General features: G+C 55.9%; 1 protein-coding gene across 2 annotated transcripts in view; it reads right to left on the bottom strand.

The window, feature by feature from the left end:
- The window catches only part of NTN1 (netrin 1), a 213781-nt gene that overhangs the window by 62166 nt on the left and 126849 nt on the right, over nt 1-24766 (bottom strand). For both annotated transcript variants that reach the window (XM_066264266.1, XM_066264267.1), the window contains exon 3: nt 9997-10185. In XM_066264266.1, the coding sequence (XP_066120363.1) occupies nt 9997-10185 (189 nt within the window). The remainder of the gene's footprint in view (nt 1-9996; nt 10186-24766) is intronic.

Here is a 24766-nt window from a genome sequence, read left to right as displayed (position 1 = left end):
CCCCACGCTCTGCTCCAGCTCCCTAAGGGCCCAAGGCCTCCTCAGGGAGCGATACAGGCCTGCGGCTGGCCCCTCTCGCCACAGCCCACACCGTAGCTTTCAGGAACCCACCCTGGGCTCCTATCAGGAGGTCTGGCTACTTTTTTTTGAAGAACTGGTTCCAGGGGCCTTTGGGGACAGGCAGGACTTTGAAATGGCAGTGATTCCAGGACATAAGAGAGGGGAGCTACCCCCTGGAGCAGGGGGGTGGGAGAGGGAACAGACAGGAGGGTGGAGGACGGAACCACCACAGCACCGGTCCTCACTTCAGACGCCACCAGCGGCTGCCACCCAGACCGCCAGCCAGGCGTGACGCAGAACTTTGGGCCTGAGCTCGTGCTGTGGGCTGAAAATTATGTACCCCCAGAATTTAAGTGTCTCAAATCCTAACCCCAGTATTTCAGAACGTGACTCTATTTCAAGATAAGGTTTTTAAAGAGGTAATTAAGATGAAGTCATTAGAGTGGGCCCTAATCCAGTTGAATTAGTGGCTTTCTTGTCCTTTAAGAAGAATGGGCCCAAACACCAGGTGCTGGAGGCAGGCCCTTCGCAACCATGGTCCCATGGGGAAATGGCCTTCCTAGTACTCGCTAAGACTCCAAAGGGTAGAGGAGTTAGGCAGAGATGCCGCCCTGCCCTGAATCCTGGGACGCAGCTCTCAGTGAATGTCGCTGCTCCCTAGAGCCCATCCGGAGGCTGCCTGGGACTCTGAGGCCTGCAGGTCATGCCAAAGGTGTGTAACTGCCCGGGGAACTCAGGTAGGGTGCAACATCCTTCTCCGCTTTAAGCAAGACTGGTCTGCGTATCTGGACATCAGTCACAAAGAAAACAGGAGTGTGCGACAGCGTTAGGACAAATCTGCCCATGAGCGGGCCCCGCCCTCCCTCGACCCCCACCATCAGCCCACGGGCCCACCAGCCCTCTCCTGCTCTGGACATTAGCGCTGCTCTCTCTCTGCTCAGACTCCCCATCACTGTTTACCCTCAGCCCAGGTCTCGTCTCAAATGTCCTGTCCTGTCCTCAAAGAGGTCCTCCCGGCCACCTTGTAGAGCGGCTCACCCACTCACTCTCTCTCTTTCTGCTCTCTTCCCTGCCTCCATGTAACTCACCACAATTTATAATACTCTTTTCTTTTTCTTCCTCTTCCTCTTCCTCTTCTTCCTCTCCTCCTCCTCCTCCTCCTTCTTCTTCTTCTTCCTCTCCTCCTCCTCCTTCTTCTTCTTCCTCTTCTTCTCCTCTTCCTCCTCCTCCTCCTCCTCCTTCTTCTTCTTCCTCTTCTCCTCTTCCTCCTTCTTCTTCTTCCTCTTCCTCTTCTTCTTTTTCCTCTTCTTCCTCTTCTCCTCCTCCTCCTCCTTCCTCCTCCTCCTCCACCTCCTCCTTCTTCCTCCTCCTCCTCCTCCTCCTCCTATTCCTCCTTCCTCCTCCTCCTCCTTCCTCCTCCTCCTCCACCTCCTCCTTCTTCTTCTTCTTCCTCCTCCTCCTCCTTCTTCCTCCTCCTCCTTCTTCCTCCTCCTCCTCCTTCTTCCTCCTCCTCCTCCTTCTTCCTCCTCCTCCTCCTCCTCCTCCTCCTCCTCCTCCTCCTCCTCCTATGTTTATGGTCAACCTCCCCCCGCCCCCGACCAGGGAGCAGGCTCTGAGGGAACGTGTCGGTCTTGGCCTGCACTGTCAGCCCAGCTCCCGCATATAACAGGTGTTGGATAAATACTGGTGTCCTGGGTGAACAGTCGGGGCCGACACGCCATCCTCTCCACCCTGTGACTCTGGAGAGAGGCGGCGGGTGCGCGAGGAAGGGCGTCCCCTCCTATCCTAGATCAGCGCAGCCGAGCTGCAGAACACGCCCTGCTCCTAGCTTCTCTGTGCTAACGAGGGGCCAGAAGCATTCAAACCCGCAGGTAATCCACCAGCTTCTTCTCAGCAGTCTGTGTCGACCGCCTCCCAGGCCATGCTCGTCTTTCTCCCAGCAGTTGCTAATGAGGCACAAGCCTGCCACTTTCCAATCAAGATGCAGACAGCGGGAAGCAGAAGGGGAGGGGAGCCCCGGAACCCCAAACTGGGTACCGGGCCCTCCTGACCTAGTTCACGCTAGTCCTGCACCTGATTTACAGCCGAGGGGAAGGGCGTGGTTCCTACAGCCGGTTCCCAAAGGGGCAGGGGGCGGGTGAGGGAGTGAGCGTGTGCTCACTGACCCACCCCGCGCAGGCGGGCAGGGGGTGGGGCTCTCTGGCACTGGCACAACCCCGTTTGTACACACACAGCCCTCCCCAACCTCTCCGCACGGGGCCTCCACAAGCGCATGCTGGACACTCCCCTCCGCTGTGAAACTCACTTCTCATGTTTGCTCCCAATGCGTGTAACTCCTTCACCCAGAGTGTGCAACAGCATCAGGACCGATCCCGAGGCCTCGTCCTTCACCCAGAGTGTGCAACAGCATCAGGACAGGTCCCGGAGGCCTCGCCCAGCCCTGCGGGACGCTGCCTCAGAGCCCACGCCGGACACTCCCCTCCGCTGTGCAACCCATTTCTCATGTTTGCTCCCAGTGCGTGTAACTCCTTCACCCAGAGTGTGCAACAGCATCAGGACAGGTCCCGGAGGCCTCGCCCTTCACCCAGAGTGCAACAGCATCAGGACAGGTCCCGGAGGCCTCGCCCTTCACCCAGAGTGTGCAACAGCATCAGGACAGGTCCCGGAGGCCTCGCCCTTCACCCAGAGTGCAACAGCATCAGGACAGGTCCCGGAGGCCTCGTCCTTCACCCAGAGTGTGCAACAGCATCAGGACAGGTCCCGGAGGCCTCGTCCTTCACCCAGAGTGTGCAACAGCATCAGGACAGGTCCCGGAGGCCTCGCCCTTCACCCAGAGTGCAACAGCATCAGGACAGATCCCGGAGGCCTCGCCCTTCACCCAGAGTGTGCGACAGCATCAGGACAGGTCCCGGAGGCCTCGTCCTTCACCCAGAGTGTGCAACAGCATCAGGACAGGTCCCGGAGGCCTCGCCCTTCACCCAGAGTGTGCGACAGCATCAGGACAGGTCCCGGAGGCCTCGTCCTTCACCCAGAGTGTGCGACAGCATCAGGACAGATCCCAGAGGCCTCGCCCTTCACCCAGAGTGTGCAACAGCATCAGGACAGATCCTGGAGGCCTCGCCCAGCCCTGCAGGACTCTGCCTCAGAGCCCACGCTGGGGCCCAGCCCTTCAGGGGAGAGGGTGGTTCTCCGTGCACCACGGCTTACTGGGAGAGGGAGGTGGCGGAGACCAAGGGAACAGCCTCTGCCCTGTGCACGCCAGCGGCGGGCCTCCCGGTGTCTCATTTTCTTCTGATTACACAAACAGCCCCACCAGCTGACAGGTACGGAGTGAGGCCATGTGCCAGGACCTCCTCAATGTCACGTCATGTCATTCCATCCACACCACAACCCTAGGAAGGGGTGGAACTATCACCAAGCCCATTTCCAGGTGAGAAAACCGCGGCACTGAAGAGCACGCGCCTTGCCCAGGGACGGACCTTGATCCCTGGCCTCGGAAACGCCAGGATCCGTGCTTCTCAAAGCCAATAATCTTCCCAAGGCTGTTGCCTGGAGCCCACCTGCTGCTCTCCTGGTAGAAAACGCTATTTCCCAAGCGAAATGCCTGCGTTCCTAGGGGAGTCAAGATCGGGGGCTTTCCCGCTCAAGGCCAGGGAATGGGGGGCGAGCGGGGGCTTCAGAGGTGGGACTGGCACACGGAAAGGTGGAGAAAGTAGCTGTGGAGGCCCAGAGGAAGGCGCCAAGGGGCGGGGCCTGCAGGTCTGGCTGTGGAGCAGGGCGCAGTGCGGGGCGACCTCATCTGTAACACCCGGGAACAGAACCACGGCCGCCTGGGTCCTGCTGGCTCCTCCAAAGCGCTCAGGCCACACACTCCACTGATACAAGATTCTGTCCCGTTGCACCAAGAACCGATACAATGCTATTTAATGAGAGCACATGGAATGTGGAACGGCAAAGCGAGGCAGGACTCGGAGTCCATAAATCTGAGTACGATTCACAGATGCAGGGACTGCGGTCTAGGGGAGGTCACGTGTCTGGCCTGAGGCTCTCTAGTCTCTAAAGCTAGAGCCAAATCTGGAGGCTAGGATTTCTGGCCCAACCTTCCACCCCCTTACCCCACCCCCCAATTCTCCAGGGAATAGGAAAGGAGGTACCCACAGAGGCCAGAGTTGAACTTGAGTGTCATCGAGCTTCCATGAGGATTTTTTTCTTCCAACTCCCTCTATTCCTGGGGGTGTGTCTTAAGTGCACCCTTATCGAGGTCACTGCTTGAGCTGGTGCAGCCACTGGGTACCCTCCCTGCCTGAGGTAACCCCTCTTTTCCCTGCAGCTCCTAAAATGATGAGAGGAAATGAAAAGGCGACAGGGGACCCTCTCCGTGAAGGGGAATGTCCGGACACTTTTAGGCTTCCGTGAGTTTTACTGACACGACCTTTGAGTCGGGAAGGGGTGAAGTCCCGGGTTCCTAGCTCTGCTCTGACCGAACACAAAGACGATCAGATCTGGATACACACACACACACACACACAGTCTAGCCGTGATGTCCATGTGACCCCATGCTGTCCTCTGGACCCTAGAGCATCACCAGGCTGCCCTCGCTAAGCTCCCAGCCTTGCCTGGTAAAGATTTAAATTAAAAAATAAAATAAAAATTTTTTTTAAATACACACCCGCCTTCCACCTACTTTTCATCAGGACAGCCATAAAAAATTTTTTTTAAAAAAATTCATTAATAGTAAGTCTCTCCCAGCCTGACCTGTGGTGGCGCAGTGGATAAAACGTCGACCTGGAAATGCTGAGGTCGCCGGTTCGAAACCCTGGGCTTGCCTGGTCAAGGCACATATGGAAGTTGATGCTTCCAGCTCCTCCCCCCCTTCTCTCTCTCTCCTTCTCTCTGTCCTCTCTAAAAATAAATAAATAAATTAAAAAAATTATAATAGTAAGTCTCTCCCTTTGAAAGAGTAAACCCTGGGGCCTAGAGGCCACGTCTCTCAACCCAGGAGCAGCCCTCTGCCCTCATTTCCTATGCTCCCGGCTGCCCTGGTTCCCAGCCTTGGCTGCACGTCTGACTCACCTTGGGAAGCTTTCCAGGTTCCCAGTACCCCGGTCTCACCTGGACCCACGAATTAAACCCAGATCTCTGGGGGCAGGACTCGGGCGTCAGCATCTTTGAATATCCAGCGGATTCCGAAGTGCGAGTTCTCATCCAAACGATGAGAACCCCAGGGCACTTTTGAGAGGAAGATGAAGACCTCCTCCAGAGCTTCTGTGACTTTGAGTGAAACAGTGTATCACAAAACCAGTCTTACCGCAGGCTAGTTGATATAAGCAAGTCAAGCTCCTAGGACATCTCATCTCAACACTGTAACAAACATCATCGGAGGAGATGATGTTACTGGACAACCTGTAGTACAGCAGCACAGGGAGGAGGCCCTGATCTGAACGCAGAGAATCAACAGTGAGAAAGGAACAGAAAGCCACACCCAGCGGAGCCACACTCCAGGGGGTGGCCAGGAGGTGAATACCTCTTCCCCAACCCCTGGCAGAGCTGCCTGAAAAAAATGGGGTGGACAGGAGCAGCGTGTATGCACTGGACGTGACAGTGAGGACCACGGCGTTCCTGTGCTCTGCTACCGCCCGCGTCGTCTGGGTGACCCGCGCCTTCCTGGCCGGCGGCCTGTGTTCAGCCACACTGACTGTGGACTGGAAGGGGGCAGAGCACCGAGTGAAAGGAACAGGCTGCTGGGTGAGACAGAACGAAAACCCTTTGTGCATGGATGCTAGGAGGGGCCGGTTCACTTCCTAATGCTCATCGCAATTCGGTTCACGCGGAGACTCCCAGAATGTCTTTATCCATCACAGATGGTTTGGGAAGATGATAAATTAATATCGTTTAAATGGAGGCATGGGTTGAAATGGTTAAATGGCCATGTCTTCTTTGCTGGCTCCAGAGAGAAAGCGCTCTGCCCACCCCAACCCACCCCGCGGTCCACAAAGAAGACAAATGGTAAACAAAACCGCCTATCTTTTGACGGATCCCAGAACGAGTATCATTCACAAACCATTCCGCAGAGAAAAGGGAGAAATTCATCTCATCTGACTTTGTATAGGACAACAGCCCACGCCATAATGAGGCCTTCCCAGCGCTGTGAAATCGCGCTGAATAGCGGGAGAGTGCAGCGGCCTGTTCCCCGGGCATGTTTATTACAGCCCTTTGTATGCGCTGGCCCTGCCAGGCCCGGGTTGGTTCTGAACCACGACAGAGGAGAAAGAACCCAACAAATTTGTTGCTATGAAACTTCCCAAATGGGGGACTACATAATAACGTTTGGAATCCACTGCCCCTGCTCCAAGCTGTTCTTGTCTGGGTCCACCCTGGCTCTAAGTTGAAGAAGGCTGGGAGTCAGCCAATTGCCAGGAGTGTCTGGGTGGCCTCAGCCCCCTGCTGGTGCTCCTCCCAGACCCTGGAAAGGCAGAGGATAAATGCCCTCCCCCATGCCATCGCTAACCTTCCTCAGGTCAACTGCCAACTTGAGCCAAGAGCCGCTGTCCATTGTCCCGGTTCCCCTGTAAAAAGGCATCTAAAACAGAGCATGGATGCAGCCTTCACCTGAGGGCTACAATGGGGCTCCAGGGGGTCAACCCCGGGAAGCCAGGGCCTGGGGATAGCTCCTCACCGACAAGATTTTGGAAGCCTCTGAGAGCAAACCATCAGAGATCAAAATATTGGGCCAAATGCTTCCCCTAAAGGAATCATTTCCTTACCATCCAGCTCTGGGAAGACAAGACATCGGACCCCATGGAGGTGATAAAGGGACTCCCCCAGCCAGCATCTAAATTCCTATAGCTGGTTCCGGATAAGATTTAGGGGTCTCTCGGTGGGAAGTGTCCTTGTGAGGACAACTGGGTATTCAAAGTTCCCATATCCCCTAAGCGGGTGACACCTGGCAAAGCAGAGCAGAGGGAAACAATCAGGAACCTTCAGGAGATGCCTTTCCTCACCAATGAAATGGCAGGACCTTTCAGGTCACGTTCTTCTTGCTCACCAATCAGAGAGCAGTTCTTTTAGGCAGTGTCTTTTCTCACCAATCACAAGGCAGGGCCCTTTGGGTAATGCTTTTTCCTCACCAATCAGTGTTAGGACCAGCCAGGTAGTGTTTTTCCTCACCAATCAGGTGGCAGGGGCCTGGAAGCATTGTTCTTCATGACCAATCAGGTTGCAGGGGCCTGGAAGCATTGTTCTTCATCACCAATCAGGTTGCACTGACTGGTCAGTCCCACCCTTTTCAGTCAATTTCCCCAGCACAATATGTAGGCATCCTTCTGAGCAGAACCCATCCATACACCTCTCCTCTTCTGTGGGTTCTTCCCCCGATGTCCCCACAAAGGCCAGGGCAGCTGCTGTCCCAGGCTGAGAGGGAAGACGCCACTAAGGCTGGCCACAGCATTAGAAATAATAAGAAAGCAACACACCCTTGTCTGCCTGCCCCTGTTCCCTGTGGAAGCTGGGTGTCTCCACGTCATTTAACCAGAGGGGCGGAGCCCCAGAGGATGATCTGCAGGTTCCTGGAATCCTGAGGCTTCCTGACATCTCACTGAGAGCTAAGAGGCCACACACAGCTAGCTCTCATCTCTCCTCCCCACTGCAACAGAGCAGAAGGAGGGGAGGTGAATGGCCACGTAGCCAAGGCCTGGCTCCTTCCTGTCATACCAGGGGACACGCCTTTCCCGCTCTGACAGCAGAAACTGGCACGAACTACACAACCACTGCCCCTTCTACCCAGAGCCCAAACCTTCTCACCCACTAGCGGATTTTGCCATTGATCCAGCTGAGTGGCCACCTTTGATTAAAATTTCTTGGCCACATCCCCAAGCACACTATGTGCAAGCAATTGTTTACAAAACCCTGGTTTCAATTTCTTCTGTAAACGAAATACAGTGAACACTTGGACACAGGTGAAGGAGTAGAATTACCTTCCAATTATGTTCTCTGAAAGCCCAAAGGCCTCTCTCCCTGGTCATGTCCCTGCTCAGGCCTTCCTGCCACTGTAAGCCTTTCTTCCATCTCTTTGCTCAGGCCACCTTCTCAGTCTCTGTTCAAAGCTTCCTGGGAGATTCCCGCCTCCATGAGTCGTATTTTGATGTGGAAAGAGCCCAACTACCTTTATGTTTAAATTTCTCTTAACAACCACCAGAGGCAGCCTTAGGTCCACAGATGTGAAAGGAGAGCTAGCTTGGAGCCACCTGTTCCTGTGGAACCCAAGGGATTTCTCCTGGAAGATGCAGACTGGGAACATATTTTTTTAAAGGAAAATGTTCCATATAAGCAAGGCCAGCTTCACGGCCCCGCATGCGAAAGGGCCCGGGTTTGGTTGACGCTCTGCTGTTGCCATTTTGAAATTCTTAGTAATTCCTAAAAAGAAACTCTATATTTTCTTTCTTTCTTTTGTGTGACAGAGACAGAGAAAGGCAGAGAGAGAGACAGATAGGAACAGACAGACAGGAAGAGAAAGAGATGACAAGCATCAATTCTTTGTTGAGGCACCATAGTTGTTCATTGATTGCTTTCTCATATGTGCCTTGGGGGGGGGGGTGACCCCTTGCTGAAGCCAGCGACCTTGGGCTTCAAGCCAGCAACCTTTGGGCTCAAGCCAGCACCCTTTGGGCTCAAGCCAAAGACCATGGGGTCATGTCTATGATCCCATGCTCAAGCCAGCGACCCAGTGGTCAAGCTGGTGAGCCCATGCTCAAGCTGGCGACCTCTCTGGGTTTCAAACCCGGGTCCTCCACATCCCAGTCCAATGATGCTCTATCCACTGCGCCACTGCCTGGTCAGGCAAGAAGCTCTATATTTTCTTTCCGCAATGGGTCCCGCAAATTATTATTTGCGGAACCCAATGCACACGAGTGCCCAACATGGACTTCCTGTTAAGATGGTACTTTGGCTTCATCCAAAGGCTAAGCAGTGGCCACACAAGGATTCCTCTACTGTACCTCCCCCCGCCTCCCCCAGAACCTGTGTCTGCCAGGGCTGTGGGGCCTCTCAAGTGCACAACCCCATCCGTGCAGGATTGTAGTCCAAGAGCCCTCAGAGACGCTGTCTTGGGAAGCCATGCGCGCAGCAAGCCTTGGCTCCAGGCCCCAAATTCTGGACCCAAGGAGCCCGAATGCCGAGAATTCCCAAAAGCTAATGTGCAGTGGGGTGGGGGCTCCACTTCTTCCCTAACGTCATTCAATTCCCTGGCAATTTAACCAGCTCCTGAGTCATCTCCCGATTGCTTCATTTTCGTTAGTGGAGAAAACAAACAGCAGAAAGTTAAAATATTAGCATTTGCTTCAGTGCATGAAAATAGAGTCTCCCATCTCCCTCTAATTTTTTTTCTTCCTGAGAAGGAAGCTATTTGCAGGTGGATTAATTGTTCCTTTCTGAGACCCTGCCCCTGGAAGCTGCGTGCGACCTTGCAGTGTCTGAGCGACTGGGGTGGGGGTGGGGGTGGGCGGGAGGTGCATGCACACATCCAAAGAAATCCGTCTGCCTGGTTTTTGGTAAAATAGAGTCCTTTGTGCCCACAACGGTAAGCCTGGTGAACATGACCCCCTGGCCCTGTGGTATGCGGCACACCTGTGCGGAGGAACAGGCAGCTGGGAGGGGGCGGGGCGACGCGCCAGGAGCCCCGCACCCTCGAAGTGATCACACCTCCTTTCTTCTCCTTGGAGTCATTTCTCCATCGCCCCTTTGTTTCAGCCTCCCTGCATCTCCGAACACCAGGGAGGCCTGTGTGCCTGCGCGCGCGTGTGTGTGTGTGTGTGTGTGTGTGTGTGTGTGTGTGTGGAGAGAGAGAGAGAGAGATATTACCAAAAAAAGAAATGCAAAAGGGAAAGCACCCAGGAAAGAGAGGGCGGCTGGTGTGCCGCCGGCCCCGCCCCCACCGCCTACCTTTGCAGGCCTTCCGGTGGGTGATGGCCTTGCCCATGTCGCGGTAGTAGCCCTCCTTGCAGTAGTGGCAGTGGCGGCCTGCGGTGTTGTGGCGGCAGTTGAGGCACACGCCCCCGCTCTTGCGCCCCGACAGCTTGTACAGCTCCATGTTGAAGCGGCAGCGGCGTGCGTGCAGGTTGCAGCTGCAGGCTGTGGAGGGGGCAGGGAGAGGCGTCAGGAAGGGGCACGCGGGAGCCCGGGCAGGCTCTGCCCCCCGCCCAGCTCCCCCTCTGGCGCTGCAGCCCAGGGAGGCAGTCTTGGCTCTGGGGGCATCGCCTTGCTTCCCCTGTGTGTACCCACCTACGCGCTCCTAGACCACCTTGCAGTCCCTGAACGCGGGCAGAGACTCCTGCTCCTTCGCCCGGGGAGAGTTCGTTCTGTCAGCACCCCTGCCCCTGGCCCACACCTCACACTGGGGGGTGGAGCTGGCACCCTCCTTGTTAGGGGCAGAATTGTGCCCCCCATTCATAGGCTCCCCAATCCGAGGACCTCAGAATGTTGCTGTATTTGGAGACAGGCCCCTGAAAGAGGTGGTTAAGTTAAAATGAGGCTGTTCAGGGTGGGCCCTAATCCAGTTGGGCTGGTGTCCTTATAAAAGGAAATCTGAACACAGAGAGACATCAGGTGTACATCAGCACAGAGCAAAGGCCACCGAGGACTCAGGGAGGAGGCGGCCACCTGCAAGCCATGGAGAGAGGCTTGATGGGAACCCTACCTGCCAGTACCTTGACCTCAGCCTGCCTCTGCCCACTCCTCCCAGCAGCCTGCTCCTACCTGCCCCTCTGGACTCAGCCCCCTTCTACCCTGGTGCTCTGGGGCTCTGCAGGTCGACCCCTCGCAGCCACAGGACCCCACGCTATTGACTCACAAATCCCCATTCCATTTTCCACTTTGGGGGTCCACCCTTGGACCCTGAGGTGACTCCTCCAGGCCTCAGCCCCTCTGTCTCCTGAGCTGAGTCCTCTAAGCTGTTGTCAACACTGTCACCAGAGTGGAGTTCTAAGCGCTGATCTGAGGATGTCCTTTAACTACTGAAAGCCTTTCAGTGGTTCCCAGTTTGTGCTCTGGATAAAAATCTCAATCGTTACCCATAGCCTCCAAGGCTCTGGATACACTGATTCTGCTTCCCCCTCCAGCTTGTAAGCTGCAGCTACAACAAACTTTTCCAGTCTCTAGCAGGGGTCCCCAAACTTTTTACACAGAGGGCCAGTTCACTGTCCCTCAGACCGTTGGAGGGCCACCACATACAGTGCTCCTCTCACTGACCACCAATGAAAGAGGTGGCCCTTCCGGAAGTGCGGTGGGGGGCCGGATAAATGGCTTCAGGGGGCTGCATGCGGCCCGTGGGCCGTAGTTTGGGGACGCCTGCTAGAGCATCTCCCCCACCCCCCATGTGAGGACCCCTGCCTGCCCCCCGTGACTTTGCATACGCTGTTCCCTGCCTCCTAGGACCCTCTTCTCCCAGGCCATACTTCTCATCCTCCGGGTGGATCCCAACCACTCCCACGCCCATTTTCACCTCCCACCAGCCTGGCTTAGGCAAGAGGGCCAGGGGCTGCCCACACATCCAGCACGCCGCCCCACAGGGCCCCCTCGACCACAGTGAACTGTCGGCCTTCTCCCCCAGGTCTCTAACTCCAAGATAACTGCAGTTTAGCTTGGGCCGGATCTTGCTCACCCTGTAACACAGTTTACCCTGCTTTTGTGCTAAGCTTGTTTTAAATTGCATTTTATGCAATTTCTAAGGAAATACATGCTTCATGCCAGACACTTGAAGAAACAAAAGCAGAAAGGAAAAAAAAAATGGCACTGAAATTTCCACCAACTGCCATTAAAACCTGGAGGTCCCATCCTTGCAGGCTAATCTTTCCTACACACACGAGTCGTGGACTTGTACAGCTGACATTCATAACCTATTCCCTCACCACGGTGAAGGCTTCTTAGTCTCGGACAGCGTTCTTCCTGATTGGGGAAGGCTGCCTAGTCCACCGCTGTACGGACCTGCGTAATGGGCTGCCTGGGTCTGCAGTGGGCACTTTGAAAGGCAGAGCCTCCCTGGGTGGGGTATTTAGGTTGTTTCCTACTTTTCACTATTAAAAACAACACATTGATAACCATCTTTGAAGTCACAAATTTGTATTCTGCTCTGCTGACTGTTGAATAGTAAACTGCTCAAGACAGAGTAATTGGCAGTTAAATTTTGACTCCACATCTTTTCATTCGGATCCAAACTGCCCAATTCCCCCCAAGAAAGGCTGTCTGAGCTTACACTCCCATCAACAGGATATGAGCACTCCTATTTTGACACACCCTTGAAAAGAATAACAATATGCGTTTGGTATCAGCATTCCTTTTTTTTTTTCTTTTCTGTTTTTTACCTTTGCCAATTCGTCTGGAAAACACACACACACACAGATGATTTTAATTTGCATGTCTTTGATCACCAGTGAGGTTGAACATTTCTCCATGTTTGTTTTTCTATTTATATTTCATTTTTTGTGCATTGCCTGTTCATGCCATTTGCCCAGTTTTGAATTAAGGTGGGGTTTTTTTTCCACGATGTCTAGCGCTCTTAAAGATGATGGATTAGGCCCTGGTTGGCTGGCTCAGTGGATAGAGTGTCGGCCTGGCGTGCAGACTTCTCGGGTTCGAGACCTAGGCAAGGCATACATCAGAAGCGACCATCTGCTTCTCTACCCTTCTTGCCTTGACCCTTCTCCTCGCAGCTGGTGGCTCGGTGGGTCTGAGAATCATCCTCAGGCGCTGAGGATAGCTTGGTTGATTCGAGCATCATCCCTAGACTGGGGTTGCTGGGTGGATCCCAGTCGGGATGCATGCGGGAAGTCTGTCCATCTACCCTCCTCTCACTTAAAATATGGATTTAAAACCTTTGTCTTTTCTACTATACAAGCTGCAAATATTTTTAGCAGTTTCTTATTCATATATTACTTTTGTGAGAAAAAAATATATTTGCCCCAACCCTAGCCAGGTAGATGAGTTGATTAGAGTGTCGTCCCCAATATGACAAGGTTGCAGGTTCAATCCCTGGTCAGAGCTCATACAACGTCAACTAATGAGTGCATACATGGGTGGAGCAACAAACGGGTGTTTCTCTCTCTCTCTCTCTCCCCCCCTTCCTCTCTCTGAAATCAATAAATTTAATATTTGCCCTTTTAATTTTTCTCTATGATACTATAATAAGCTTCTTTAAATGTTCTTCTTGGAGTCACCCTCCAAATCATGTACCCATTAGTCATTCAGTTGACAAGGAGAGGTAGACAAGTGCCTTAGAGGAGGCTCAATGGGGACACAGAAGAGTCAGCACCCGCCCGCAGTCTGGCAGCGTGTGGGGTGGGTGCCCCCTTAGGGCCGAGGATGGCTCCTGAGAGCTGCCCAAGCATCCCTCAGCCCCTCCAGCCCTGCGGCTGAGCTCAGCTCAGTGCAAAGAGAGCAGCTTCGGCCCCCCAGCCCTGGAGACCATCGTGCACACGCGAGTTCACTGTCCCTCTGGACTCGTGCAGGCAGTCCAGGATGATGGGAGACTATTCCGAGGGGTTGAGGGACCCACCCCCGCAGGACCACCAAGCTCCGGGCCCGCTGCCCAGAGGAAAGGACCTGCCTTGCAGAAGGAAGACCAGCTGGGTCTGGACTACAGCCTGGAACCGGGTCCTTCCGGCAGGCACCGAAGTCACGGGCCTGGCACACCTGCCCAGGGACAGGGGTCTGGAAAGCTCGCCCAGACCGCACCTCCTCGAGCCTCTCTTGAGCCGGGAAAGGCCTCAGGAGCTGCCTCTTCTTGGTCCTTCCTGGACGCAGATGCTGATCCCGTGTCCTCCTCTAGAAGGGTGGCTCCCACTGCCCCCCGCACCGCAACAGGGCCGCCCCAGCCTCTGAGCTCCGCCTGGGAGCTCAGCCCTCACCCCCACTTTCACCCCAAAAAACCTCGGGCTGGTATCTCCCTTCCTTGTGCACCTTACACCAACACAAGGTTTTTCCCAAACAACTGGCCACACAGAAGAGCAGCCAGAGGCTGCACATCAAAAGGCAGGCCCCTCCCGTCACCCCGCTCCTGGGCTGTCAGAGGACAGCAAGTGGCAATTGCCCATGCTCAACCTTCTGCAAAGGGTTTCACAGCTTGTTTTCTTTTCTCTTTGTTTTATTTTCTCTGCACAAATGGAAGAATTCAGCGGGCGAAGTAGCACACATCTGGATCCCGGGGCTCCACCCAGAGATGTCACCCAACGCCCAGCCTGTCCCCAGCCTCTTTCTCAGACAGACACCTTAATCCCTTGCACCTTCCTGTTTATCTCCTGCCTCTCGCGGAGGAAAAATATTGGGTATTAGTTTCATTATCGGATTTCAAGGCGGGAAGGAAAGGGCAGCTTTGTGAGAACAGAGAGGTCGGCCCCGGAGGGAAGGGCGGGGGTGGGGAGTGAGGTGGGGGAGACACAATCTCTGAGGAACCAGCATGGCTGCCTCGCGAGGCACTACGTCCGGCCCAAGGGTCCCACAGCCACCTAGAGGGAGCTGGCCTGGTCTAGACTCCGAGCTCTATGTCCCCCTCAACTGTCACGTGGGGATCACCAAGGATGCATCAGGTGTGGCTGCACTTCAGACACAGGGGCATGACATGGGCAGGAGGGCAGGGAACCCCCCATACACACACAGGGAGGAGGGAGGGGAACCCCCCATACACACACACACACACACACACACACACGGGCAGGAGGGCGGGGAACCCCCCATACACACACACACACACACACACACACACACACGGGCAGGAGGGCGGGGAACCCCCCATACACACACACACACACACACACACACACACACACACACACACACGGGGAGGAGAGCGGGAACCCCCCCCATACATACACACACACACACACACACACACGGGCAGGAGGGCGGGAACCCCCCCATACATACACACATACACACACACACACACACACACACACGGGCAGGAGGGCGGGGAACCCCCCATACACACACACACACACACAAACACACACACACACGGGCAGGAGGGTGGGGAACCCCCCATACACACACACACACGGGCAGGAGGGCGGGGAACCCCCCCATACATACACACACACACACACACACACACGGGCAGGAGGGCGTGAACCCCCCCATACATACACACACACACACACACACACACACACATGGGCAGGAGGGCGGGGAACCCCCCCCATACACACACACACACATACAGGGGCAGGAGGGCGGGGAACCCCCATGCACACATACACACACACACACACATACACACACGGGCAGGAGGGTGAGGAACCCCCCATACACACACACACACACACACACACGCACACTCCCTAACCAGAAACCCGACAGGAAATGGGACCCAGGAGAGGAGTTCTGTTTTCTCCCCCTGAAGAGTTCTTCTCGGTCCTATTTTAACATATACCAGTCACCACGTTCCTTAAGCTTTTTTTTTCCTTCCAAATCTCTCCCACCAACCTGGACCGTCCACACCCTAACCACCCCCAGGCCAGTTCACATCAGCACACAGTTAGGCACTCAGCTCCATGCCAGGCCCTGTGTCCGAGCCCCCAGGGGGCCAAGGATGGACAATGCACTCTCCACTGTCCAGGGCTCCTCTCCTGGCGGAGTGTGGACGGACAGAGGGGCACTCTCAGCAGCAAGCTCTCAGATAAAGTGGGACAGACGGCCTCCTCGGCAGGGTCGGTTCCTGGACCACAGAAACAGTGTTTGCCCTTACCCCTTCCAGCCCACAGCAGACCGCAGTCTGGTTTTGTTGCACAGATGAGAGCGAGCAAAAGTAAGTCAGAGAGAGTATGAATGGATGGATAGCTAGATGAATGGATGGATAAATGATGGGTGGGTGAGTGGACAGATGGATGGATGATGAATAGGTGAGTAGGTGAATGGATAGATGAGTGGATGGATGGTGGCTGGGTAAATGGGTGAGTGGGTAGATAGACAGATGGGTGATGAGCAGGTGAGTGGTTAGGTGAGTGGATGGACGGGTGGATGGATGGGCAGGTGGGTGGGCCCATGGGTAGGGGAATGAATGGATACGTGCATGGCTAAGTAGGTGAGTAAATAGATGGGTGGATAGCTGATGGGCGGTGGGTGGGTAGGTAGTAGGTAGGTAGAGAGGACGAACGGGAGATTGTGTGGTCTGCCTAGACTACACCCTGACAAGGCAAGGTCCTGTGATATGTGACATTTCTTTTATTGTTGTTTTGAAGTGTTTAACACTTGTATTGCTGCTTTAACTCATCGATGTAGCTTCTGTCTGCTCAGGTAGACCGCAGGCCTGTAAGGAGCAGAACCCGTATCTAGCATGCCCTGGACTCCTCCCAAGACCCTGAACAGGGCCTTGCGCACAACAGGCACCGAATCTGCATGGGTCGGTGTGATGAGTTTACCACACACAGGCGTTGGCCCTCTCCCAAAAGACCTTCATGCACTAACCCCGATCCCACCAGAGTCTCCCAGGCCCGGGAAGAATTCGGCAGATACAGGTAAGCCGTGTCTCGGTCCTGTCATTCAGGATATCCTGGCCTGGCTCCCCCCAAGCTTCACGTGATCCAGGAAGGTCACGGGTGTGGCCCAGGGACCCTCCTCTGCCCTTCCAGCACACAGGGTCACCACCAACATTTTTCACCCCTTACCAGGGCAGTTCTCCTGAGAAGGTGGTCCCATGTTATTCCGGCAGCCTAACAGGGAGTTTCGGACTGGCGTATCTGTAGCTCTGCTGTCCAGGGTAACGGGCCCACACGTGCACCGTCCACAGGCTGGGGGCTTTGTGTGCAGGAAGTCAGTCCCCCACCATGGCCTTCCTCTCTTGACCTGCCATGTCCACGAGTCCAGGCCACAGGTGCAGGTTAGGTGTGACAGGCACTTGCAAGGTTGGGACGGGTGCTGCTTCTCTAACCAGGTCTTTTGCTAATGTCACCTGTGGCTGCTGCGTGAGGACCATGAGACCGATTCAGCACACAGTGTTCCCAGCTTCTGGGGGGCAGTGAGGAGTAGAGCAGTGGTTCTCACCTGAGGGTGACTTTGCACCCCCACCCCCAGAAAACATTTGGTGATATCGATAGTCACTTCCTTGTCACAGCTGGGGAGGGAGGTGCTACTGGCATCTAGGGGGCAGAGACCAGGGACGCTGCTCCACAGGGACAGAACAGCCCCTCCACAACAGAGTTCTCCAGCCCAAAATGTCGGCAGCGCCATGTTTGTAAAACCCTGCGGGAGGAGACTGTGTCATCCCCGCCCCCAGGGAAGTCGCCAAGTTCTCACCCTGAACAAATGCTGATGGAAGCCTTTCAAAGGACCAGAGGCTGGTGTGAGTGCGGAGGACACAGTCAGTCCTTGGGGGGAGCCAGGCCAGGATATGCTGGTGTGACAAGTCAACAGGCCAAGACCTGCCCTCAGGGCACTTCTGTCTCAGAGGGGAGGTGGACAGGGCTTCCGACCGCGCAGTGATCTGGGATTGCCCAGTGGGCCGAGTGCTGCTGGGACGGATGGCTGGAGAGGCCCGTGTTCTTCGCTCCCTCCAGGGGGGACGAGAAGAGAGTCCGAGCACGGATGGAACAGTCTCATCAGCACTGCTCCAGCTGCAGCGTGGTCACCTCGGCAACCAGTGGAAAGCAGGTTCTGATCCAGGAGATCTGGGCTGGGGCCCGGGGGTCTGCATTTCCAACAGGCACCCAGGTGACTGGCCGCTGCTGGTCGGCAGGCCAGCGTAGGTCAGGGGGATCAGAATGAACTGAAAACACATCGCTGGAGAGAAAGTCCCCGGGAAGGGAAAGGGGGGAGTTTGTGGCCGGGGTCTCGATGGAGCAGTGGGCAGAGGTCTGGTTTTCAAAGAGACATCTCCTTAAACGATTGTCTCGGAATAACAAAAATATTTGAGTTATTTTTAAGAGTTCGGGGTAGTTCGTACATCCTTTCATTTATTACTCTATTTGGTATACCATTTATTTAGAGCAAGGGTCCCCAAACTTTTTAAACAGGGGGCCAGTTCACTGTCCCTCAGACCGTTGGAGGGCCGAACTATAAAAAAAAACTATGAACAAATCCCTATGCACACTGCACATATCTTATTTTAAAGTAAAAAAACAAAACGGGAACAAATCCAATGTTTAAAATAAAGAACAAGTAAATTTAAATCAACAAACTGACCAGTATTTCAATGGGAACTATGCTCCTCTCACTGACCACCAATGAAAGAGGTGCCCCTTCCGGAAGTGCGGAGGGGGCCGGAAAATGGCCTCAGGGGGCCACATGCGACCCGCGGGCCGTAGTTTGGGGACCCCTGATTTAGAGACTGTTTGACCCCTGTCTATGAACTGTAAGTGTTCCGGCCCCAGGGGTGTCCACTCTAAGCCCAGTCTGTAGCTTCTCCTGAAATGACCAAGCTGAGCCTGAGTCACCACTCCCCACACACCTGGCTCCTGCCAGCACCCGGGGACACTCTGAGCGCGGCCCCCACAGGGCTCCTTTGGGGAAAGGTGTGGAGGCAGGGCTGGCCCAAGCGTCTCCGGGGCTGGACCCTTTCATGTCCACAGGGGAGGTGAGCATGAGAGAAATAACTGCACATGAGGACACATTGCAAAACAAAGGCTGCTTTACAAATGGCAGGTCTGGCAGCTCATGGGTTTATCTCATTCATTCAACAAATACTCACGAAGCAGCCATGTCCCAGGCATCAGATAAGGCACTGGGGCCATAAGAGTGAGCACGACAGGTAAAGCTCCTTCCCTTATGGGGTCTTTGGAGACCTGGTGTGACAAGTCTGGGGAAGGTTGCTGCCACAGGCCTCTCACTCCGAGGTCCACCCCTGCTGCTGAGCGTAGGGCTCAATGTGTGTCAACAGAGACATCAACTGCCAGATACGAGGCAGCGGGGACCAGGCAGAGGCAGCGGGGACCAGGCAGAGGCAGCGGGGACCAGGCAGAGGCAGCGGGGACCAGGCAGGGTGATCGGGCAGAGTGAAGAGACTCAGGGCATCACACAGGACCAGTCTGGTTCCAATCCAGGCTCTGGTCTTTGTGATCATTTGATCTGGGTGTTTGAGTCGATTTTAATTTTAAATAAGCTGCACAAATGCATCACCGAGACCCGGCCAGGAGACCCGGACACCTTGTTCGTCTGAAAGAAGAGAGGCAGTAGCCCACGCTGAGTGAGACAGAGCCCAGGTGGGGTTGAGGGTGTTCTCTGGGACTCTCGGGGGTCCCAGGAAAGACAGGGCACCTCCAGAGGAAGATGAGGCCGCCAATGACATCCACACAGGACCGGCTTCTGCCGGACAGCTCTCTCTTCTCTCATTCAATGCATATAGAGAGGGTCGCCCACCACAACCGGTCAGCTCTGACGGGGAAGCCCGGAGTCTGCAGGGCTAACACCCTGCATTTCTCTCTCAAAACTCGGTCCCCGTCCCACCCCCCCCCTCTCCAGCTCTGGTTTGCAATTCAAGTAGCCATCAAGTTTGTCTTAGGACTCCAACACCTGACGGTTCTCCCACCTAGTGCACAGAACCACCAGGCTTGCCCGTGGAAATGCAGACAGCTGAGCCCCAGCCCCACAGGCCTCTGATCGGTGGGTTGTGCGTGGGGCACGAGATTGCACTGCTAACAGGTGAGGCCGGGCTGCCTGTTCGAGGGACACACTTCGAGAAACGTCGGTAATAGCAACCGCTGATAACGCAGAGGAGAGAAGAGATGACGGCTAAAGACAAGGACCTCGGAGCCCACATGGGATTTCAGTATTATTGAGTCACAGTGAAATGGCACACAAGGCGGCAAGGACGAGCGGAGAGAGAGTGGGACCTGGTTTGGGAGACCGGGGACTTGGACGCTCATCCTGGCCATGCGCGTCACCCGGGCGTGCCAACCCGGACAGCCCACGTGGTCTCCCTGGGCCTCCCCGTTCTCACCCGCAGAATGAGAATCGGGTCTGAGGATCTCCGCGTCCTCCTCTGGCCTGCAAGTTCAGAGCTGCAGGCCACCAACACTCCTGGGCAGATGACAGCAGGGAGGCTCTGGGAGGGGACCTGGGAGTTCAGGAGGGGAGCGCTCCAGGTGCAGGCAGGTAGCAGGGCCACTGCGGTAGGACCTCCACCAGAGATGGGGCGCAATGACACCATGGCCCCGAGGGGGCTTCATGCAGGCTTTCAATCAGCCAAGGTGAAAGTGATGGGGGGGGCTTCTTCAGCAAGAACAGGCTGAGAAGGGGAGGGGCCGACACCACTGGGGACCACCTGGGTCTTCCAGAAGGAGAAGGTATGGCAAGGACACTCTCTAGGGTACTGGGCAGAGGAAAGCACTGTGAAGGAGAAAAAAGAGGTCCCTTTATTTAGGCATGTGGGAGGTGGGGGTGGGGTGGGGTGGGAGGAGTGGTGAGAGGATTTCCCGGGGAGGCCCTTGGCGACAGGGAACGCCCCCCGGTGGGCCTGCGGGCTCCTGCGGCCAAGCTCTGGAAGCGGGGAGCCCCCTGACCCCTCTGGCGGCACCTCTCTTGGGAAGCAGCGGCCTGCAAAGCCTCCACATTGTTTATAAAAACTCCACCTTGAACACGAATCTCTTGAACACCCCCCTGGACCGGTGCTTTGTATCTGAGATGAGAAACAGAATGGACAAGAGGCAGACGAAGGTGGTAGGAAAAACGAGGAAAGAACACACAAAAACCCTGGTACATGCTTTAGAAACCCAGTCCCGGGCACCAGGCAGGCCGGGGGCTCCCTGGCCACGGTGGCTTTAGATGGTCTCTGATAAAGTCCTGGGAGATAAGTGGCCTGTGTTTGTTGAGGGCTTAGAGAGCTTTGGCCCGGTCCCCACACAAAGGGGCCCTCTGTCAACAGCCCCTCAGGCCACTAAGAGGGCTGAACAAACACTAGAGTAACAAGCTCTTCACACCTGTGGGGCTTGGGAAAGGCCTGGTCCCTTTGTCAAGATGTCAGACAAAAGAGCTGCTGGGAGCCCAAACTCAGCCAGACCCTCTGGGCTTCTGAAGAAGGAACTGGGGTGGGGGGGGGTAGGGCTGAGAGGTCTGTGTGACTTGCCTCCTTCAAGCAGACACGTGAACTCCATCCGGGCTGGGCTGATTGGTGGACAGAGAATATTCACCATTCATGGGGCTGGGATCAGGGCCACAGGAAGGATTAAGGGGAGCAGGGAGTGGCCGCTCTCCCCAAAGCACAGCCACAGCCTGGTGGCTTTCTTTCCCGCGGCGTGGGGTGACTGGCCCCTCCCCAGTTGACTGCGGAGCCATCCCCCAAATCGGCTTGACCTCACCATCATATTTTCCACTGACTCTCTCTCTCTGTAAACATCTTAGCCTTTTCTTTTTCCCCTGCCCTTTTTTGGCTGCTGCACCTCCCCCTGAGGCTCTGAAACAATCCCCTCGGAAGGTCTCCCAGGCCTTTCCCTGGTAAGGAAGAACTCGGGGCTCCCGCTGCACAAACATCCCGCGCCTTGCCTGCCGGGTAGGCCCCTCCGGGCGGCGGAGGAAATGCCGGGAAGGCTTTGCTAAGCCCCAAGCAGTCAGCCCTCCGTTCTTTGTCTGCAGCTTGTTCCTCAGATCCTCCCTCCGCAGGGCCCGCCCCAGGCAGCCAGGCAAAGGGGGCCCTGCCCTGCCGCCTCCCCTGGGGACTGCAGCCCTGGCCCACCGTGCAGCATTCCCAACTCCAACCCACCCTCCACCTCTGCTCCTCTCCAAGGGCTCCTCTGGCCTGGTCACTGCCCTGTCCTGGAGCTCTGGGTGGCTGTCTACCGACTACCAGATGTAAACTCTCTTGTCCTCAAAGGTACTGGTTTCAACACAGAGGTCCTGAGACGAGGGGTCTTGCTCCTTCCTCCTTACGATAGGACCCTAGGTGAACACCCTGCCCCCCCCACCACCCACACGCAAGGTCTCTCAGCCAATCGGGGAGGGGCTGTGGTTCTCCAGGGGCGGAAGGGGGTCTTGGGGCTGGTGCAGGCTTCCACCGTTTCCAAGGTTACCCTCTTGTCATCGAAGAGATGAGATGAATGAGGATCCCAACAGGCAAGGCGACCTTGCCAAGGACCTGGAGCTAGTTAGGGGGCACTCCTCACTTGGGACTCTCCCCAGGCCTCCGCCCCGTGAGGTGAGGTGCGGGTAGCAGGGCCTGGGCCGAAACAAGTCCGGTAAACCCGCACGGCGGCCGGAACTCGTTTCAGAAGGCTGAGAATTTTCCAAGTAGAAGAGGTTGTTGGCAAAGCTCCCACCGTGGCTTGGGTGGCCATGAAATCCTCTTTGCCTGTGGCTTGTCCACCCTGCCCGGATGCCTGTCTGGCAGCAGGGGGCTTCCTTCCAGCCCTGGTCCCCAGAGGCGGGCACACGTTCTGTGTGCTTTATTCAACAGACATACGAGCGCTGATCTGCCAGCCGCGCCGGCCAGGCCCGCCCCTCGGCTCCCATCTGCACTGGGTCCCATCGCTGAGTCTGGCACGTGCCAGGCTGGAGATGCCAGGCTGGAACTCCAGCACAAGTGGGCGCGGAGTGCGACTCACAGTCGAGGCGGTGCCCCTGACACCAGGCAGGAAAGCACGCCGTGCCCAGGACGCAGCTCGCTTCCTGCACGACTGCCTCACGCTCGGCCTCCCTCTGCGCCACCGGCTGCTCAATCCGACCCTGCCGTTAACTTCGACTTGGGCTTCTAGAGCTCGGAGACCAACCTAACCTGAGGCCCAAACTGCTCCAGAAATACAGCACCACATACACGCACGCACACGCACACACGCACGCACGCACACACGGCCAGGTGAGCCCAGGAGTTGGAAGTTCCTGCTTGTGAACGGAGACAGGCTGAAACCCGGATCCCCTGGGCCACGCCAGGTCAACACCGACATGCCTTCTCGTTTTCCTAATTCACGTGCCAACGGAGGTTGCCGGCTTTAGCAAATAAAAATACAGGACGCCCAGTGAAACCGGAATTTCAACAAACACGCTTTAGTAAACAGTGCGCCCCGGGTGTTGCCTAGCAACCCTGCCTCCCACACCTCGTAGACCCTGATCAGACCTGCGTTTGGCCTAAGAGGTGTGATTTTACACGATAAGTTTTAATCGAAGGAAACGCCAGTCATCGCAGCAATCTTCTGGACGTCACAGAAGAGGTGAAGAGGGCCCTCCACTGAAGAGGACCGCAGGAAAGAGGCCAGTTTGGGCTTTTCTGAACCCCAGGGGCTGTCTGTTCTCCAGGTTCCGTTTGGTCAGTGTCACCTTGTCCTCCCTTGATCACCTGCCTTCCTCTTTCTGCTGAATGAGAACAGAAATCCCTGTCTGAGACCACATGGAAATGTGACAGAAGGGGAAGGTCCTGCCCATCCGATGACCCAGAAAGGGTCCTCCTGGCTGCACACGCCGCCCTCAGTGCTGGGCAGACAGACCACCTCACTGTCCCCACCAAGCTCTCAAGGGGCACTGATGTTCCCCAGAATGCCTCGGTTCTGCAGACACATCTCTCTCTGGACCCACATTGTTGCTCAGGGCGAGACAGAAGGAGCAAGGCAGGACCCAACATCTTTACCCCTCTCCCCCCAAGCAATAGGCCATTTTTATCAGGACATGCTTCGTGGTGAAACTGGTCCAACTCTGAACCCCAGTTCTGAATCCAGTTATTTTCATCGAACCCGTAGGTAACATTTATTTAGAAATCAGGAAGGCATGTATGAGACTACCACTAAAGACTTGAATCAAACATCACCATGTCACTGAAGACTGCAGGTGGCCAGCCACAGAGTTGAGAAAGTGACAGGGAAAGGCAGGTTCCAGCCGACCAAGAAGAGAAGGGGCCACCCTGAGAGAGAGAGAGAGAGAGAGTGATCCTGCCATTCTCAGAGGCATTCAAGAAGAGGGACACAGAACGCAGACTCCAGCCCTGGGGAGGAGGTCGAAGCGGATTGGCAGAGTCGCGTCCATCTCAAGAGCCTTACGGGAGAGCCGCTGTCATCTGGGGGCTGCGCGAACCTTCCAGGTTCGAGGTCAGCACTCTTCTTGTTCCTTCTCCCATATCTGAGTGTGTGAGAAGGGCCCGCAGTCCTTGGGGTGGGGACTGTGCGTGTGGGAAGAAGACAGCAGGGGACGCCCTTACCCGTGGGCAAATGTGGGGGATTTATTTGCAGAAAATGAAATTCTGGAACAAAAGCCCCAAGTGACCAGCTACAGCTAGAGGATGCGGCCTGGGGACCAGAGCCGCCACCCCCTCACGGCAAATAGTCGGGGCGCAGGGACCACCGACAGCAGCAGCTTCATTAAAAAACTAGCCGGTCCTCCAGGGTTTCAGAGGCTTGAGGCCAGACCACCTTCTACCAAAATGCGCTGACACAGCTGGATGCCGAGGACCCTCGGGGGCTCTCAGGAGAGTCTGAGAACAGTGCCCAGCCTCGGCCTGCAGGGGGAGGTGGGCGCGTGGTGGGGAGCAGGGAGAGCAGAGGCCGGAGGCGAGGGCAGCACCAAGAGTTGGGCTAGCTGGTCATCTCAGCCCACGTTAGCCGTCCCACGGCGGTGGCGACAAGGTGACCCACCTAGGGGTCGTCTCTTTGCTCCTAGGTGAGCACCCCACGTCCACGATTACACGTGCTCTTCACAACGCCCCACCCCCCGCCCCAGAGGCGGGGTCACAAGTGTCTCACTTGCACCTTACTAAAACTTCCTCCCGGCCCTGGCCGGTTGGCTCAGCGGTAGAGCGTCAGCCTAGCGTGCGGAG

Source organism: Saccopteryx bilineata, chromosome 2 (assembly GCF_036850765.1).
Source record: "Saccopteryx bilineata isolate mSacBil1 chromosome 2, mSacBil1_pri_phased_curated, whole genome shotgun sequence".
NCBI lineage: Eukaryota > Metazoa > Chordata > Mammalia > Chiroptera > Emballonuridae > Saccopteryx > Saccopteryx bilineata.
The sequence above is the reverse complement of the archived record's forward strand: the minus strand, read 5'-3'. Positions and strand labels throughout refer to the sequence as shown.